The sequence below is a fragment of the Citrus clementina genome, unplaced genomic scaffold, assembly GCF_000493195.1.
Source record: "Citrus clementina cultivar Clemenules unplaced genomic scaffold, Citrus_clementina_v1.0 scaffold_3, whole genome shotgun sequence".
Classification (NCBI taxonomy): Eukaryota; Viridiplantae; Streptophyta; class Magnoliopsida; order Sapindales; family Rutaceae; genus Citrus; species Citrus x clementina.
The window spans coordinates 42,448,281-42,468,358 of NW_006262339.1; the positions used below are offsets into that span (position 1 = coordinate 42,448,281).

The following is a 20,078-nucleotide window of genomic DNA, read 5'->3' on the forward strand; positions in this document are numbered from 1 at the left end:
CTTACTTTGAGTGAAATTACATCACATGGGCATGTTTCACAGTAGTGCTGCTTTGCCAACACATTAGTGACTAATTTATGAAAGCCGAAACTTCACCTATAAATTTGCAGCAAATGAAAAGCTCAATTGCCAACAGATTTTGCGACAAGAATTCTATTAGTACCAAAATTAACTTTAACAAACCGACAACTGGCATTGGGTTGTCACGCTGGCTGGAGGTGACGGCCAGTTAATAGATGCTCATAGCTTAAATAATCTCACCTATTCAAACCGTTATTGATTTGATTCACTGGCAGCTGGGTCCGAGTTCTATTCTCTGTCACAGCTAGGAAATACAATTTCATTTTCATAAGTCTGAGTCTCATCCTTATCATAATAATAATAATAATTAAAAAAAAAAACTTTGAAGTTTAAAAAATTGGGCTAATCCACTCTAGAAAATTGAAGCATTGGGAAGAAAAGAAGATGCCTTACAAATTGCACGACCAGCGTTCGAATCACAACAGTTAAAAACTGACATGGTATCAAACTGATAATTTTGATGGTTAAAAATCACTTTTAAGAAATTGGATTCATTTCAATGAAAACAGCACCCAGGGTGCAATCATAACTTTGAGCAACAAACATTCCCATTAACTTAAAAATAAACTAATGCTAAAACACTCAACAGTTCAAATGGAGTGAACAGACAGGGCGAGAAATGCAATCATCAGAATAGAGAGTACAATGCAATTCCAATCTAGAAATAAGACGACAATTAAACACAAATGAATCAGTCTTTAGTAACCCCAGTAAAACTCTCTTGTTTTCTTCCTTTCCCATGTATGAAGAAACCCATTGAGGTTTAAACACAATCCATGCCGATATGTTCACATGCACAGACCCAGCTGTAACGATATATTCACATACACAGACCCTGCATAACCGCACTTCTAGCAGATGATTTCTGAAAATATGGTTGTTAATCAGCTTATAGATTCTCCTCTCAAGAGAGGCAGTGTCTGCAAATTACTGAACATTAGGGTAAAAAAACACCAGCTGGGTCAGGCAAAGCAATCTTAAATACAATTCCAGCACATATCAAAGTCATGTCAAGAAACCAGAATTTACCAGGAATGTGCTGGCCACCTCTCATGGCTGATCCTCATCAGACCTGGATTGTGTCAAACGTCGCCGTCTCCTTGGGATTGGAGATGTATCTTCACCCACATCACTGAATATATGCAAGTCATCTTCTTCATCATCTTCTTCATCTTGAAGACCCAAAAGATTCTCACCCCAAAGGAAGCGACGGCGCTCAGATAAAGCTCCAGCAGTACGCCGATGCCTTGTCCATGCCCTTGAACGGGCTCTTGATTCACCAGTACCATCCATTGAACCGATCATGTGAAACAAAAAGAACGTAGTCCACCATGGTGCATTAACTTCACCATTGCCACTTTCTCTTCCAGCGGAGAACCTATCACCATTCTCAATAACATAATCACCAACTACAACAGCACCTGGCATAGATGAACGAATAGCGCTAACAATATCACTATACTCCCTTTGGTGCTCAAGGCGTCGCCAGGCTCGTTCCCTAGATGGGTCAATATCAGAGGGTCTGGTCGTTGGGTGAGCCCTCCTGGCATGTCGACGCAATTCCTGGTAATTACCAACAAAGGAACATGACTCTCTGGAACAAGTTCTCCTTTTCAGGTTAAGATATTTTCTGGCCTCTTCTACAACCTCCCAGCCAAGTATTGCTCCACGGCACATGGGGCATTTCAAAGTCAGGATTGATTCAGACGAATTATCTACATCTAACCCTTCAAGTTCAGTCCGTTCATGAAAGGTCTGAGAGTTCCCCGCTTCTGGATTCAAATTGCCTTCTCCTTCCCTTTCTAACAGCCTATCTGCCTGTTGAATATTATTTTCCCCTGGTCCTTCTGGCAATCCATCAGATAAAGCATTGCTTCCATTCAGATTGAGATTTTCACTACTTTCAACAAAGTCAGTTCTCAAAGCCAAATTCATATCAGAAGCATTACTATTGTGTTGAGGGTGTGAAGGTGAAGAATGGGATAAAGTTGTATTGTTCCTAGAACTGGTCCTTAATTTCTTATACCGGTCCAAGCAATTTGAATGCCGGTAACTTGTATCACAAATGTAAGATCTGCAACCCTTGTCATGCGAGCTGCAGATGAGAAGAACAGCATTATGTGGATGGTCCATGCAGATGGGGCATGAGATCTCATCCAACTCTTTGTGAAGAGCATGAATATCTGAATCAGTATACATTCTTCTTTTCACACCAGCCATCTTGCATGCACTGTCGTAAACTACTAAACATATTGAATTTATCAGAACATCAAAACCACTAGAACATAGTTCATGCATCAAATAGATCAACCAAAATACTGTACACCATCGACACAAACTTGCAAGTTTACAAAAAATTTAACAATATCATTGTTGCAAGTTTGATTGAATTAGATGCAGTGAATCAGTCACTTACCCCCACAAGATATGCGTGGAAAAAGTAAAACACAAGTCACTGAATTGGAGAAAAGAAACATATAAAGTAAATCAACCAAATAACAAATATAAAATTGGGAATCCTGCAATTTTACATTAATCATTTTGATTAGAAAGTTCATCATTTACTGCACCATTAAACTAAATAAAATATATTTAATCATGAACTAGATCTACCTAATTTCAGACGAAATGATAATGAAGCAAGATGCCCTCAATGTTGCAGTCAAATGTATTTCAAAACTCACTAGATATGGAAGGGAAAGAGACCAAGGAGCATTTCTTAAAATTACGAGAAATAAGAAAATTAATAGTTTGTGTGCAACTATGCTGGTTCTCTTTTTGTATGTGTTTTGATGTTATTGTCGTGGTTTTGGCATTAAAGGGGATGAAATAAAAATTTGCATCTGCATTAGAAAAAGGAACATAGCCAGCCAGTGAAAATAGGGCTTAGGTGACGAAGATACCAACAATCAACTATGACATGAAGTATCTAAACAACTTTACCAAAACAATCAACTAATCACAAACAGTGTAGCCACCACAAAGTACCAGTGCTATTTCAGCAGCAGTGCTACAACGCCCAAAAGATTTGCCCAATTTGGTGCCCGAACAGGCACAGGCCAAAATTCATGCATTACAGATTTTCCCCTATATCAAGCTCATCGTGCACTGCAGTCATAGTAGGGTATAAATTCTTTCTTTCCCTGATGTTTTATTTTCAAACTACGACCTAATAAATTTGGAACCAACCAGTATGCAACATAATGGATTATGTTATCAATTTCTCAAAACCTCTTATCCAAATCTAGGATTGTTGTGGTAGATTGTTATAAGAACGATCAATGTCTCCGTTTTCTTTTCCTCTATATTATCAATTTCTAAAGAAAAAAGGCATTCCACAAGTAAATTAAGCCCATCAAATAAAAAAGCCTTTAAATAGTATTCGGTGAGACTAAACCCATCCCATATGTGCGCGCGCGGGCGCGTATGTATAGGTTGTTTTACAGCAGTTTAATAATTCCAGAAGTGTGCATACAAGCAGTTAGTCGAATGGTAAAGACGCCCCACAACCCACACTGAATTATTATCTGGCAAGTCCTTCCTTCCTCAAAGCCAATCTTGACAAACTCATAAAAACCACTAAGCAATCACATAAACCCACCCATTCCATAGTAGCAGTCTGATATAATCTTTCAATGAAGCTTCAGTGTATAAGGTCAAAATAAATGAAACTCGATGTAGAATAGAGCAAACATATAAATGCAATACAAACATAAATAAAAGCCATATGATAAACATACAGTTTCGCATCAAAAAAATAAATAAATAAACAACCTCAACATGAGATAAATAATATGACGGATTGTAAATTGATATGGCACTTCCACAGTAAAATCATAAGATTTGAAATGCTGTATACATAAATTAATGATACGAATACTATGTATGTCAGTTAACTTCACATACACTTACCACAAAAACTCTAAACTGATTTCCTACTGCAACCTTCTGAACCTCTACGTACCAGTTGGAAAACTTGAAACAATGAAATCTTTTATTAACTTTGTAATCACAGCAAAAACACTCGAGCACTGCTCCAAAGCATGCAACAATGATTTAGAAATAAACAGTTCTACAAATCTGGAGATAACAAGCCCTTGAATAAATAATTAACAGCTATGCCTTGAGCCACTAGATCACAAGTGAATGTTTAAACCTGCAATTACACCACAAAACAGAAGCAATTGTGAATAAAGAACATTTCAAATAAAAAATTGAAGTCATCAAATGACAGAACAAACCTTTACAATAGCACCAACTATTCAAACTGAATTTAAAGAAATAAATGCAACTTAATAATTGTAACCAGTTAATCAAATGATACAAGTTTATAAGCACCAATCAGTTTAGATAAGCATGAAGTTCAAATTACTATGTTTTGCTAATCATTTCATTCGATCAACAAATTCTTGATACATCGGATACTTATCTATCATCAAGTAATCATCTAAACCGATCAACGAACAATTATAACATGAGCCCTACACCAGAAACACATCCATCTATCAATCAACAATCATACATCTTTTCCAAAACAAACATAATATGACAAATAAAAGAATAATCGGGGCAATATATGCGCCAATGATATACTAATTCGAAAATTGATTCATTTTCGAGTAAACATTCGACATCCTTAACTTGTAATCAGAATCGGATCATTCAAAAACCGCCAATAACAATAAGAACTAACGAGCATAATAATTTACAGGTAATCGATAGCAGCGAAATCGATTCGAACAAATTAAAAGAAAATAAGGTAAAAAAAAGAATTACAGAAGAGATTTGAGTTCCAGTTCGTCTGAATTTTTCGAGATGCTTTGATCCCTATGATGGTTGCGTAACGGGTTTGCTTAAGATAATAGCGATTACGCGAATCGGGAGGTTTTGGTTTGGTTATTTATACAGTTTAATTTTCTAAATAAATAAATAAAATAATTATTTATAAATTTATCTATAGGTGAAAGGACGAGAAACGAGAATTGATAAAGGGAGGTCAAGATAGGCAGGGGGAATTTTCATCGGATTCTATGCATTATGCAAACAGCCTTCTTTCTTGCTGCCTGGGGGAAGGTGGTGTGCCGGTCGATTTCTTACACGTGGCGCGCATCGGTGCGGTTGCGGTTCGTTTGACGTGGCTACTGACATTATAACTTATTTTTGGGGAAATAAAATAAAAATATAAGAAATACGTTCGTTTTGGATTTTTATTTTTTTGGACGTTTTACGTGTGTTTTTAGTTACACGTAAAAGAACCAAGAACTCTTTTAATGGGATTTTCTTTTTTTCTTTTTTTTTTTCTCTAGAAAAGAAGAAAAAATGACACAAGAGTCGTGACCCACATTTGAAGAAATGTAGAAAAGAAACCCTCTCGATTAATTGAATGATTAGTTAGGTGATCCTTAAGATCTATACTATGGGCTATGGTGGTGGGGTGGTTAGGACTTCGCAGAAGGCGTGAATCTGCACCTACTAATATGTATGTCAGATTATTATGGAAAGGGGTAGTCAGAATTCAGATTATTTTGGGAAAGCATTGCAACTAAATTTTTTTTTCCTTAAACAAAAAATAATTTTTTTATTCATTACAAGTAAAAGTCAGTAGATTGAGCTAGAATGATATTTCATATTCAAGTAATGCTAGACATTCTAATATTTAAGTCTTAATTTAAGTTTCAACTGATACAATATTCATATATTAAATAGTAATTAAGTAATTGTATAAGTTATGAAATCAATCATTTAATAAATAAGTGACATATGACATAAGGGCTCAAGTGGAGAAGAATTTTATAATACATTAAAGGTAATATTGCCAACTAATGCATCATTTAATATATGAGTGACATATGACATCGAGACTTAAGTAGGAGAAGAATTTGAGAATACATTAAAAGTAATATAACCAACTAATGCATCATTTAATAGATAAGTGACATATGACATCAAAACTTAAGTAGGAGAATAATTTTAAAATACATTATAAGTAATATAATCAATTAATGCACGCATAACATGTCCAATTGAATTTAATATAAATACCATTTGCATGGTAGTTTTTTTTAAAAAATATACACACATCATAATATTATTTATTTATTTATTATATGACTAACATAATATCTCTAATACATTCAAAAAAATTCTCTAAGTAGGGGCTCAAATACACATATATCATACCGTGTCCAAATGTTGGGGTCACTCATAATATAATTTCCAATGTAACAATGGTCGTCTTTTAGCAATAAATTTACATAAAATTCCTAAACTGATTATTACAAATTACAAATTTAAAGCCGTTCTAAACTTCATACTAAAAAAAATTTAAATTAAAAGAAAAAAATAGTATTTAATGTAGCGAATTCATTTATTACAATCTCTACTATTAGACACAACTTAAATTCGATTCCTCCACAAGATTAATTGATAATTTATTCCACACAAACTCCGCAAAATTGTACCATCCGAGATGCACACTGCCTTTTCACAGCATTTACAAACCGAATTTACCAAACCCCAAAATAAAAAAGAATTGATTTTTAAATCACAGCGCCGCGACAATTTCACAAAGGCGCTTGAAAACCGAATTTACCAAACCCCAAAATAAAAAAGAATTGATTTTTAAATCACAGCGCCGCGACAATTTCACAAAGGCGCTTGAACTTCGCAAACGGGGGAAAAGGCAAAAGCAAACCAAAAGTCCTCCAATCGCTCTCGCTTACTCACGGCATGGCTCACAATCCTTCGCAGCTCCTCCCATCAGGTAACGCAGTCTCTGTTTCGTCTCATTGTTTTAGTTTCTGAAGGAAATCAAAATGGAAAATTAATTAATTAATTCACGGGTGGCGCAGAGCTAATAGACAGATGCATAGGGTCCAAAATTTGGGTGATAATGAAAGGAGACAAGGAGCTTGTTGGCACTCTTAAAGGATTTGACGTCTACGTCAACATGGTCCTTGAAGACGTCACCGAATAGTAAAGCTTCTCTTAACTTTCTAATTTCTCTGTATTAGGGTTTTACGTTTATTGATCACTCAATTTCGTCGTTTACTTGTGCCTTTCTTTTAAGTGTTTATTTAGTTGTTTGTTTTAGGGTTTTAAGGCATCTTTTTTAACTTCATATAGTTTTGGGTCGAAGTAAGTGAATCCATTTTTTTAACAAGCAAATGCATGCAACTATTCTTGTTTGACCTACTTTATTTGTACTACATGCGCGATTGGGTCTTTGTTTAGAAAAAAAATTGTTTTGTCTGCTCTAGAAAGGGGTTAACTTGTGATTGGCCTTTTCGACTGTGAGAGAGTTATGTGTTGATTTGGGATGTTGGAATGAATGAGAAAGATTTTGGGTGATTCTTGTCGTGGTCTATTTTGAAATGGCATGTGTGGATTCGGAGTCAAGGATGCCGATTGGTTCTCTTTCTCTTTTAGGAACAGTGGTCTTTTTCAGAATGGTATAGAGGCAGTTTAGCAAGCTTAAGGGATGATTATGTGTGTGTGGAAAGAGTGAAGTTCTCTCACTCTTTCATGGAAGTGGATGCGTATTTTTCTTAGATTGTGAGAAATGCTGAGGTTTTCTTTTGTAGCCAATGATTAGAGGTCTTGTAAGTTACCAGTTGATTATTGGGAAATCTTATATGCCAAACTGAGATTGTTTATGTGATAAGATGGTAAATTCTTCAAGGGAAATATCTGAAGCCAAATGTCAATTATCAAGTTGGTTTCTTTTCACACATGCATTATATATAAGACGCCAATATAATCACTTGATTGCTTGTATGGTGATGTCACCCTATTAATCTGAATCTTCTCTTTGATACGGCACATTTTAAGGGTGGTTCTGTCAAGGAAGATCCTCTATTCTAAAGTTCTCATTCCTAAGTTGGCATTGTATGATAGATTTCATCATCATTCTGGCTTTTTGGCTACATATCGAGCCATAGGGGTGGCCTCTGTCAAGGAAGATTCTCTATCCTTCAGTTCTCATTCCTAAGTTTGGATTGTATGATAGAAGTCATCAAGGGTGGCCTCTGTCAAGAAAGATTCTCTATTCTTCAGTTCTCATTCCTAAGTTGGGATTGTATGATAGAAGTCATCGTCATTCTGGCTTGCAGAGAAGTACAGTTTTGGGGTAAAAATTTTCATGGAAGTTGAAAAGATGTGTTAGTGCATCTATTAACAATTATTCACTAAATCTTTTGCTTTCCAGTTCTCGTGGAATGGGTAGGCAATTGCTTTTTCTTCTCCTGCTTTGTTTGTTCTGATTTGTGGCAGTTGTCTATCCTCAATAAATGACATTTTCATGTTAAACTTGACGGAACAGCTACCAGGGTATAACTGGCAGCTCTTGTAACTGATGAATGAGAATTTAAAAAGTTGTTGGAGATGATGACTGCTTAAGCACCATCTAATGGATTAAAGGTGTTGGAGTTGCAAATTTGCTAAAAAAGGTCCGAGGTAGACTTCCTAGCCTAAAGTCGTGCTCAATTGTTGAAGGACATCAATGAGGATATATCTTCGGTATTGTGTGTGCTGTTTTTTTCTTTATCTTGGGACAATTTTGCTCTTCTACAATGGCAATTAACTTTCCTCTGTTTGAATTCTCTACTTTCATTTGTTGAGAACTATAGGAAGTTATACCTGCCGGAGTTTGGCAATGGGTTTCTTTTGCCATTTTTGGAAGTCAGAAAAAACTTTTTGTTTGGTGGATAAAGCAGATACATCTTTTATTATTCATGAAAAGTATTGAAAAGAGCAATGCAACACAAGTTGAAATAATTACTGTCTCAGATTGTTAGCTTAGTGGCCCCTCAAACCTTTCTATTCATGTTAATGTTTTGTTTAGAATGATATAATGCTTTGTATTTATATGAAATTAGAAAATCAGATCTCTGACCCTTATCATGAAGCAGTGTACTGAAATAGCATGCACCTTGGCACGTATTTACTCGTCCTTGTTATATAATCTCTTTTACTTCAAAGGTTAATGGTCTTGTACCTAATTTCAATCTGTTTTTTGCTTCTATATTTATCACAGTGAAATCACTGCTGAAGGTAGACGGATTACAAAGCTTGATCAGATTTTGCTCAACGGAAACAACATTGCTATAGTGAGTATTCCTTATGAATTACACCTTATGATTGACTTGTGGGAAACAACTTTCATTTTGCTAATTAAATTGTTACTGACAATTTGTTTGCAATACAGCTTGTTCCCGGTGGCTCACCTGATCCAGAATAAGGGTGTGGACTCTACCTCAGTTTTAACGAGGTCTAGTCCACTGAGATCTGTTTTATTGTCACCAATTTTACTTTAAAATTCTGTAGGTGACATGCCTCTCGGCTGGAGTATTAAATTAGGATGGATTATGTTTCACCTAACTGAAAATGCTATTTAGTAGATGGTTTTAATAATCGCTTATGTGGAAATGTGTAACTGTTTGTGTTGCTCCTAATGAAATTCGAGTAACTAAATTAAATTAGTAGACCGGCTCACTTGCTCAATCCATCGGAGTAGAATACTGAGTTATACTGCTGTAGGTATTAGGTAATAGTTTTTGGATGACTAGAAATCTTGGTCCACAACGAGGTGATGATGTGAATCATATGTTATTCTCTGCTATTACCCAGACTAATTGATCTACTATTGTGTGAAATACTTACAATGAAACGAAGATACGAGTTTCTTAAACTATTTGAATTTACTCTTGAATTTACTCATAATACTCTTGATTATGCATACTTCTTTAAAGTAATGACATTTCTCCATCGAGTTTAAATTTTGACTCACTCCTCTCTCTTGATAATCCTTAATTTTAACTCAAAATATCAAATCTTAATTTTCAACGGCAGCCTCTCCACACGAGTATTAGAGGTCTGTTGTTCGTTCGCAATGGGGCGGAAAGACGGTTTGGGCTTTTGGTTTTGAGTTACTCTCTGCATGAAAAAGGTTTTCAATTTTTTTTTTTTAAAAAATATGTATATATATATATATAGAAGTTATTTTTTACTGAAATGACATTGACGACTGACGGTGTATATTAATATTTTACTGGGAAAATGAAAATGCTGAGATGAATGGGCAAAAAGAAAAAGAATGCTAACATGCAAAAACGCACCTGCCTAGCCAGTAGCCAGGTACGGTTGCCATTTGCCACGTCAAAATTCAAATCAAATTGTTTTAAATATCATTGATTTCGATTAAAACGTTCTCGACGAGAAGAGAAGAGAAGAGTCGAATCGAAGACAATCAATCTCGCTGTTCCCGGCAAAATTCCGATCAGGTAAATAACTTTCCTTTACGAAGTACAAATATTTCACAGCTGTTCGTTAACTAACGATTAATAAATATTAATTCCGAAGAATTACTGACTGATTAATAATTATTTATTTATTTTAACAATTGAAAATTTTGTGTAATGCATGAACAAGCTTAAGCTTTTATAATTCTTTTTTTTTCCCTTAACATTCTTAATTAGGGGGAAGGAAGATGAGTTACCTGCTAACAACCCTAACGAAGAAGAAAGAAATAGATACAATTATTAGAGACACGATCGATAAGGTTCTCGTCCTCCGCTTCGGTCGCGCCATGGACGCCCTCTGTCTCCAGCTTGACGACATCGTATTATCTCTTCCTCTCTTCTATCTTTGCTTATTTTCCTCCTTTTTTTTTTTTTTTTGGTTTTCCTAATGGTATTGTTTATTCAATTACTAATAAAATAATTATTACTTACAGCTTGCAAAATCATCACGTGATGTTTCAAAGTTTGCCGATGTGGCACTCGTGGACATTGACTCCGAGGATGTTCAGGTTTACGTCAAGTACTTCGATATTACTTTGATTCCATCAACTGTTTTCTTCTTCAATGCTCATCATATGAAGATGGATTCTGGGTGGGTCTTTATGCTTTCTTCTTTCACATTCCCTTTGCTTTAATTTGCATGTCAAAGGAACGATTTTCTTTCGTCAATTACAAATTACAGCATTAAATTTATCTATGTAACATTGCACGTGAAATGTTTAAAGTAAATTTGTAATTGCAATTTGTTATAAGCTGATTACAGCTTTTCATTATCAAAATCACATTTAAGTGCACATAAATGAAAGTAAGACCTAATTTTCAGCATAATTATGGGAAAGTATTTGAAAAAGAGTTAAGATTCTTCCATGCATATTTCTATAATTTTTGATGATCCAAGTCTGTTCTTGATTACTACCATTCACAATGTAGGATTCTTTTTTCTTAACACAGGACTGCTGATCACACTAAATGGGTGGGTGCATTCCATAGAAAACAAGACTTCATCGATGTTGTAGAGGTATGCTATCTTTTGTTCCTAAGTAATCCATTAAACTGGATTATGCCATCAATTCAGATTGTTGATCCTGGCTCTGTGGATATCATTATGGTTGCCTGATTACTTCATCGATCTGGAGATAGCATTGCAGAATTTTTTTCCCCCTCCCTAAACTGACACATACGACACTGGCTTGGTCATTGCATGCAAACGTGTTATAGACGGCATAACTCGTTGGCAGCATATTTTTGAACTCACTGACAAGGATAATAGGCTTTGGATGATTTGAAGACACATTGTGTCATCGAGGAGTACTTGCTCTTACCTAGCTCTCGCATCACCTTAGAAGAATGTTTCTATCCTAATTTCCTTAGGAGAATTTGGTGTTCGCGGTTGGATTGCTAGGAGATCCATCTCCGAGATTTCAATTTTGACAATAATACCATTGTCAACATAGATGTTCTGCACTTCATATAAAGTGATGGCACGTAAGTCCTTTGGTAGATGCAACAGTTCAGCCCCTTCAACCATGTTACTAAAAGGAATACCCTGTTCTGGAAGCCTGTTTTGGTGGGCAGAACAAGATTCTTTCACTTCTGAAGTTTGGACACACTTTTGAGGCAAAAAGGATATTTTCAAAATTTAAATTTGGGATAATATCATTTTACCACCTAACTTTTTCTTGACATATTAATTACCCGCCAAAGTTTTTTGGCAATTACTTTTTTTTTTCCACCTAATACTTTAAATTTTATCGTTTTACCATCAAACCATTAAAATAATAGAAATTTTAACAGAATTTATTGTAAAAGTCTATTCGGTGGTAAAGTGATATATCAGAAAAAGTTAGGTGGTAAAATGATAATAATCCCTTTAAATTTCTTGGTTTTCTTGGAGCATGTCTCATGTTTGTTTTAAAGTATATTGTCTCTTGTTTCGGAGTTGTCATTTAAAACTCTTGGTTTTTGTAGATGACCAACCAGTAACTTGCCAAAAAGCCAAAAATATAAAAACTTCATAGTAGTGAAACAGTTTCTGTGTATATTATACAATATACGTGAGGAGACATTTATAGTAGTCTCCCAAATTCCAATACTGAAGTAACTTTATGTATATGGTAAGCAAGTTTTGGCATAAAATGAGGTTTTGGTAACATTCTTGTCTATCAACCAGAAAATTGTAACCTTTTTGTGTTTAGGTTTCTGTATATGCCAAATTGATAAACTATAACTCTTTGTGCAGGCTTACTGACACTTTCCGTAGTGCAGGCAATATATAGGGGAGCCATGAAAGGCAAGCTTATCGTGAATTGCCCCCTGCCTCCAGAGCGAATACCAAAATATCAGCTGTTGTACAAGGATGTGTAGAATGGGGGAAGGCTTGGGGACTCCATACACTTCCTATGTTCATTTTTAACACTAGAAATATCAGCATTAGAAAATTTATTTATCACAAATACTGTAGTTTGCTCAGGTGGAAACAAGATTATTGCATTATCCATGTCTTGTAAATGGTGCTCAACTGTTTATATCAGTTTCATTTGGTTCCACTCTTTTACAGCGCTTTTTGAGATTTAATCTCGGAAGCCGTTTCATGTTAAACAAACCAAAGTCCTGTGGTTTGGACAAAGTTAAAAATACGTGGGTGGATATCATAATGGATGATAACCATGATTGTATTTTCCTACTTTCTTTTACGATAGAAAAATTCTAAAGTCCAATTACACCCAAAATTGCACACCATTGGATCTGAAAACAGATTGTTTGATAGTTAGCAATGGCTTTATTATGTTTCAATTAATACCCATAGTACCCATCACCAACTAATTTTGAAATTCAACCAATCCATGCTTACATAAAACAGTGAGATGCAATTGTAAACAAATGCATCTACTTGGCATCCTTCGACAAGTGGGTGTGAGTTGGAACCATTCGAGCATTGCATAGTTCATCAACACAATCTCCTCTCTCCAAAACTGCTGCAGCCCCCATGCCTGAGCCTGCAATGAGAATAAGCATTTGGATGGTTTGTCATCAGGAAGAAAGATAGGGCAAGAAAGGAAAAAAAAATGCAAATCTTATCCGGTCCTGGTTTCACAAAAACCAGGCACTTATTAGTCTAAATGCATTTCATTAGTCACAAAAGGGATAATTAGGTTAACTTCATGTACAAGGAACGTACCTCAACATCCAGCTTATTTTAAGTCAAAAAGGACTATTTGGGATGAAAAATAGTGGAAGGATTAATATTGAAACTTGAATGGGGTTTTGATCAGTTCATCCCACTTTAAAATTTCAATGATGCTTCAAATGGATACCTTGTTGAGGATCAATGTATTTTTTGAGCTGAAGTTTTTGTTAAACAAAGGAACATATACAAAGGAGAGTGTCTATCAATGACAAAATATACATGGTGAAACTTGTCTTGACATTAAGGTGGGACCTCCTCTCTAGCAAACCCAATCGGGCAGGCTCAAGTATGCATCTTATGTTTGATATAGCAATGCCAAAAAAGAGGGTGGGTAAAAACTAAAAAGGATGCTACTAGCCGTCAACTAAACTCAGACCGATTGTCCAAAGATTAAGTCATCTATTATATACTAGCCTTACATGTTCTACCTTGGTTTCACATTATAATTTGTGTCATCCTCATTAGCTATCATGCATCTTCATATCAGATAGTTATATGTATATAGAGAGAGGGTGGGGGGTTAAGAGATACCTATGCACATGGAGATCACTCCAAATCGACAATCTTTGCCACGACGCTTCATCTCACTCAATAGAGTTGCAACACAGCGTGCACCTAGTACAGAAAAAAATAGGCTTGTTAAATTAGTGGCAGACCAACAATTGAGGCTCTGCTTTTCAAAATTAACGGAGCTTCTCAAAAGTTAGAAATATGTCACAGAATATTCCTGCAGACGCAATGCTCCCGAACTGTAAATAACACACGATTATATGTAATATTTATACCAAGTTCATGTTATGTTTTTCTGATCTCTATTTGCAAGAGCCAAACATGATAAGACATACAGGGTAATTTTCAAACTGAAAATTGTGAGTTTTCTGTGACACGTTGTAGACTCAAAACTAAATAGTAAATACCTGTCGCACCCAGAGGATGCCCAAGAGCCACTGCACCTCCATTAACATTGACTTTTTCAGGATCAAGCCCCAGTTTCTTAATACAATAAACATACTGGGATGCAAATGCCTGAACACGTAACAAATTGCTTAAAGGTCAAGATCTCTAATTTAATTTACCATTATATTTGCAGCAATTATAGGAACCAATACCTCATTTATCTCAAACAAATTAATATCATCAAGCTGAAGACCTGCAGACTTCACCGCAGCAGGTATTGCAACAGCTGGGCCTATGCCCATGACAGAAGGATCTACACCAACAGCAGCAAAACTCCTGCAAGGATAGCACATGGCATATTAGGTGCAAGAATGTGAACTTTTATCTCCACTTAAAAGAAAAAATTTTATCTAAAAGTTTCATGTGTGCATATAATCAGTTATATACTGCCATGTTTTGCCCCTTCTCTAAATTCCTAGACAAATGGTCTTCTTCATATTCTGTATTTGTCTATCAAGCCTAATTACATAACTAGTTCGTCTTACCTGAACACACCAAGAATTGGAAGACCCTTCTGCACAGCCAAACTTCTCTTCATAAGAAGAACTGCTCCAGCTCCATCACTGACCTGGCTAGCATTCCCTAGGATACAATTTGCAGATACATTTCAATTCAAAATATGCCTGAATCTACTGATCAAAATCATGGCAAAAATTCCACAAGTGAGATTATTTTAAATACCAGCAGTTGTCGTCCCATCCTTTTTAAATGCAGGCTTCAGCTTAGCCAGATCTGCAATTGTTGTGTTTGGTCGAATTCCATCATCCACAGAAATTGTGACACGCTTCTCCACTCCAGTTTTTGGGTCCACAATCTTAATAGAATATTATCAGTTATACGGAAAACTTCAGGGAAAAAAAAGGTGCATGAAAATCCACCGCATAATTTACCTTGGTATTCACTGGAATAATTTCATCTTTAAACTTGCCAGATGCAGTTGCAGCAGCAGCACGCCTATGAGATTCAATCTATTCTCACAAATCTAAGGTATTTAGCAAATACATAATATGTTGGCATCGACAGACAATATTGCATTAAAAGATCTATAGACTTACGGCAGCCAGGTCTTGCTCTTGTCGTGTCACACCAAATCTTTGTGCAACATTTTCAGAAGTGATACCCATAGGAAGAAGACAGTCCCGAGCTTGAGTAAAGATCTCCACCTGTTAACATTATAAATTTAATTGAAGGTACTAATGCACGATAAAAAAAAGTCTCCTAGCTAGTAGAGTTTGAATATACTTTGGGGTTAACTTGGCCAACAACGCTAATAGAATTCACAGTCATGCTTTCCAATCCAGCAGCAATACCTGCATTGTAAGGAACAAAGAGTAAGACAAAAGAAAAGTAATAGAGTATAAGGAAAAGCTATAAAGTAAAGAATCTGAATTGCACTTACCAATGTCATACAATCCAGCTTTTATAGCAGTTGCAACATCAGCAACCGCCTGCAAGCCAGATGAACACTGCCTGTTGACAGTTCTGAGGGGCACCGTTTCTGGTCAAAACAGATGCATCATGTAGCAAAGATTTAGTAAGAATTTGAAGAGGGATCCACGGTCAATGAAAACTAACGAGACTATCTAGTCCTTTTCTTCACATCATATTTTAGAACTGTTCACTTTTAAGATTTAATGTCAGCATTGCAATTTTTCCAATGACTCCATTTAACAAGACCAAATTGAATAATCATTTTGAATGAGACTTTAACTAATTTACTTCCATGGTGTGTGCATACCCCCAGTTAACAAGAGAGTCGTAGAGAGTGCATGAAGAAGAATGATTAGGAAAAACATACCAGGGAAACCAGCATAGAACGCTGCCATCCTACACTCCATGGCTCTTGTTGAGCCAGGTGCCAAGACTGTACCAACAACTATATCCCCTACTTCGCTGGGATTCAACCTCGTTTTCTCTATCACTGCCTGCACCGAGAATAGTAGGGACCAAATATTGTAACTGTAACCAAAATTGCAGCAACAATACATCCAAATAAAAATTAGATTAAGAGGCGTCAAACCTTCAGAACAGGTGCAAGCAGATCATCGGCAAGAGTATCCTTGAAGCCTCCACGTTTCGCCTTGCAAATTGCAGTACGGTATGCACTGTTTGGAATACTCCATTTATTAGTAATATGTAAATAACAAGTTGAATTAAGCTACAAGACTTTTCCTTAAAAATTCAACAATTTAACTTACGCCACAATTACGACATCATCATCAAAAGCAGGCTTCCTATGGTACCCTGCAGCCTCACCAGCCGAACAAATCGACGCCTTTGATGATAATAAAAAACCAAAAAAAGAAAAAGAAAGTAAACAAATAAATAAATACAAAGAGTAATAAAAATTAAAAAATAAGATCGACGTGAACTTACAGAAATAGCCGGCGAGTCACTGGTTTGGGAAGAAGAAGGTTGAAGATGTTGAAGCAGAATTCTCTGTCTGTGAAGAGCTTTCTCCATCTCTCACTCTCAGGTTTCAATCGAGAGCTTTTGAGTTCTGATGAATCGAGAACCGGGGATGACTTGTTTACACTTTCCTGGTTTGAATCTACTCCGAAGTTATAGTACCTTTTTTTTTTTTTTTTGGCCCCTGAAATAGACTTGGGAAATTATAGGACAGACGGACAGACTGAACAAATTCACCAATAATTAAAGGCTAGATGGCAATCTAAACAAGTGGAGTTGACTAACACGTTTTTCATACTACATTATTAATTCAGCTTCAGTACACGTCCGTTGTATCTTGCCTTGTATTTTTTTTTTATTTTCGGAAACCATCCTATGTTGCCAATTTAATTTGTATTTAATAAACGTAATTTTTACTTATATTTAATTTATAGATATAAAAAGGGGAGACAAACTTGCGTTAATAATTTATGATGAGGCAGATTAAAGAATATGCTGCGCATATAAAAAATTATAAATCACACTCGAGTTTGATTTTATTTTTTTTTCAAAATTTTTTTTTATGTGAACTCTCACTTGTGTTGTAAACAAGGGTGGATTTCCAAGAAGGATGTGAGAAGGATGAATCAGAAGGCCGATAATGAAAGAGAAAGACCAATCAAATTGGGTATTGACTTGGAATGGAAATTCCGAAAAGAAGGCAAGACAAATGAGATGGAAAGCAGACTATTTCGTTTCGACTTCCTCGCAGTGGACGCGTGTCAATATCTGATTGAGAGCGGAGGAATTAGTATGACTTGGTGGCGTGTCATCTTTCATCTTTGCGTCGTTGTAAAAACACACCGAATTTGCCAAGCATTTTTCGTATTTCGTATTGAAATAATATCTTTTAGCCCCCCAAATTGGCTTTATTTTATATTATTACGTAAGAAGTTGAATTAAGTTACAGTCGTCTGTAATTTATTTTTCTTATTATGGTGAAACTTACATAATTTTTATAAAAGGAGTAAGTTACAGCCGTTTGTAGTGTAATATTTGCATTATTCAAATCTTAAACGAAGAGTTGTCAATTTTTTTATTTTTCTCATGTGAAGTGAACGCAGATTTCAACAATGAGGTTGGTGGGTGGAAGGGACTGGGGAAGCTGGAGCCTGGATATAATGTATTATTATTAAAAAAAAATTAAAAAAAATAGGCGATTCTGATTCGAGCATGTGAAACGTCGCTAGCCGATATTGACCATCAGTCAAAGGCCATTACCTTTGAGTCCACGCCCCCCGCGAACAACGTTGAAGTAAATCGCATCGTTTTATTTATAAACTAATCAATCTACACTGAATGGGTTGTTAGAGTACAGTAGTCAGTAGTAGCTCCGCATTAATCACACCCTAAAACATAATACACTTGAGGTGAGCTTGACAGCACGTGTATTTTACTGTATTACATATGATTAAAATATTATTCTTGTAAAAACCTATGTATGATTATAATTTCTGATTGCATGGCATTAAAATATTATTTACATTTAAAATATAATTATTGGACTTTTATTATTTAATAAACATACTAAATTCATATTTATTAATATATTAATTTATATTTAAATTAAGTGATAATATAAGATAGCAATGAACTAAAATTAATAAATAAATGATAATACATTATTTTACTTTCATTACATAAATTCATTTTAATTATTTTAATTTAAATTTGTAAAAAAATATATTTAATTTTATGTAATCATTTATTAGTTACTAAAAATACTAAATTTAAATTAAACAATGATATTGACTTTAATAAATAAAAATAAATTTATAATTTAACATAATTTGTTTTACAATATATTATATTATATAATGATATAATATTGTAATTTTACAATATAATATTAAACTGCACTATACTCTAATAATTGATATATAGGAACGAATTATATTACAATATAATACTATTAATAATATAGCACAATACTGTAATATTTTATTATTTAATAATAATATTTTTATTATTAATAGATCATTTTTATATTATAAAATTAATTATTTAATACTTAATTTCAAAAAATTAATAATAGACCTAAAAATATTAATAAATTTAAATAATATTAATTTAATCTTGATATTATTATAAAATAATATTATTCTATATAATACAATTCATACGACATCAAATATAGTATTGCATTATAATTTAATATAATGTATTCTAATGTAATATGTGTGCCAAATACACCTATAATGTTAATTAAAAAAAAAAAATCTTATTGACGGGGTGGAAGGGCAATTATTCAGCCCACAGGGGCAATTAATAATAATTCCTTACTCTCCCGGAATACTTAATGCAATGCACTGTGATACTTTTCCCAAATGCAAAAGAAATATACAAGTGCCTAGAGACTTAGGGTCCGTTTGCTTTTTTTTTTTTTTTTTTTTTTTTTTTTTTTTTAATTTAATGACTTAATTGTCTTAATTTTAATTAATTAAATCGTTAATTTTTTTTTTAATTTCATAAAAATTTTCAACAATTAAGTCATTAAGCTATTAAACTTTTTTTTTTAATTTTTTACTAAATCTAAAAGGTTTGAATGTCATTAAAAGTTATTCTCTAAAATATCCCCATCTAATTAATTAATTTTCATTATTATTTTTATCTTTCTATTTTCTTCAAATTAACATTATTTATCTTGATAATTTTTTATTAAATATTTTTCATATAAAAATATCACAAACTATAATAACTTGATTAAAATATATAATATAGAATATTAAAAAATTATATTCAATTGAATATGATTTATGTTATAAAAATATATTAGTTTATTCATATTTTTTAAGATGTTTATTATTTGTTTAACATGTATAATTTGTAAAGTTATAAATGTAAAAATATTAGTTTTTAGATTTTTTAAATTAAAAAAACAACTTAATATTTATTTTTAATAATTTTAGTAATTAAAAAAATATAATTCAAATTCAAACATTTAAATCTATTTAAGATTTAGAATAATTCAAGTTTATTCATATTTAAAAAAAAAAAAAAAAACCCCCACCTTACGGTCTATGGGGCAGCTGCACCGTGGACCCTTATTTGCCTATATCCATATTGGTTTAGAAAATGCAATCAATCAAAATATCTGTAATATAAAT

At 34.1% G+C, this 20,078-nt stretch overlaps 4 protein-coding genes across 8 annotated transcripts; 2 read left to right on the top strand and 2 right to left on the bottom strand.

Annotated features, from left to right (window-relative positions):
* Positions 1–607: 607 nt before the first annotated feature.
* On the bottom strand, positions 608–5,127 carry LOC18047811. 4 transcript variants are annotated; one of them, XM_006443576.2, is made up of 3 exons: positions 4,858–5,127; positions 3,994–4,237; positions 608–2,321 (listed from the first exon to the last, which is right to left on the bottom strand). In XM_006443576.2, exon 3 carries the CDS (start codon positions 2,299–2,301, stop codon positions 1,132–1,134), a length of 1,170 nt encoding a protein of 389 aa, XP_006443639.1. In that variant the 5' UTR covers positions 2,302–2,321; positions 3,994–4,237; positions 4,858–5,127; the 3' UTR covers positions 608–1,131. The 4 variants fall into 4 exon arrangements, with proteins under 4 accessions (XP_006443639.1, XP_006443641.1, XP_006443640.1 ...); XM_006443578.2 differs by having other exon boundaries at positions 608–2,324; XM_006443577.2 differs by having other exon boundaries at positions 608–1,011; positions 1,111–4,237.
* Positions 5,128–6,548: 1,421 nt separating this feature from the next.
* LOC18047812 (sm-like protein LSM5) lies at positions 6,549–9,769 on the top strand. Its single transcript, XM_024187760.1, has 4 exons — positions 6,549–6,844; positions 6,933–7,056; positions 9,116–9,188; positions 9,287–9,769. The coding sequence occupies exons 1-4, from the start codon at positions 6,811–6,813 to the stop codon at positions 9,317–9,319; spliced, it is 264 nt and encodes an 87-aa protein (XP_024043528.1). The 5' UTR covers positions 6,549–6,810; the 3' UTR covers positions 9,320–9,769.
* Positions 9,770–10,225: 456 nt separating this feature from the next.
* Positions 10,226–12,925, top strand: LOC18047635 (thioredoxin-like protein 4B). 2 transcript variants are annotated; one of them, XM_006443586.2, is made up of 5 exons: positions 10,226–10,361; positions 10,557–10,699; positions 10,814–10,971; positions 11,331–11,397; positions 12,619–12,738. In XM_006443586.2, the coding sequence occupies exons 2-5, from the start codon at positions 10,568–10,570 to the stop codon at positions 12,625–12,627; spliced, it is 366 nt and encodes a 121-aa protein (XP_006443649.2). In that variant the 5' UTR covers positions 10,226–10,361; positions 10,557–10,567; the 3' UTR covers positions 12,628–12,738. The 2 variants fall into 2 exon arrangements, with proteins under 2 accessions (XP_006443649.2, XP_006443650.1); XM_006443587.2 differs by having other exon boundaries at positions 10,228–10,361; positions 12,645–12,925.
* A 127-nt stretch (positions 12,926–13,052) lies between these two features.
* LOC18047636 (3-ketoacyl-CoA thiolase 2, peroxisomal) lies at positions 13,053–17,196 on the bottom strand. The gene is made up of 14 exons (XM_006443588.2): positions 16,900–17,196; positions 16,722–16,798; positions 16,544–16,628; positions 16,322–16,448; positions 15,923–16,021; positions 15,766–15,833; positions 15,579–15,686; positions 15,414–15,491; positions 15,205–15,337; positions 15,009–15,105; positions 14,676–14,799; positions 14,484–14,592; positions 14,098–14,181; positions 13,053–13,375 (listed from the first exon to the last, which is right to left on the bottom strand). Exons 1-14 carry the CDS (start codon positions 16,984–16,986, stop codon positions 13,266–13,268), a joined length of 1,386 nt encoding a protein of 461 aa, XP_006443651.1. The 5' UTR covers positions 16,987–17,196; the 3' UTR covers positions 13,053–13,265.
* Positions 17,197–20,078: the final 2,882 nt, after the last annotated feature.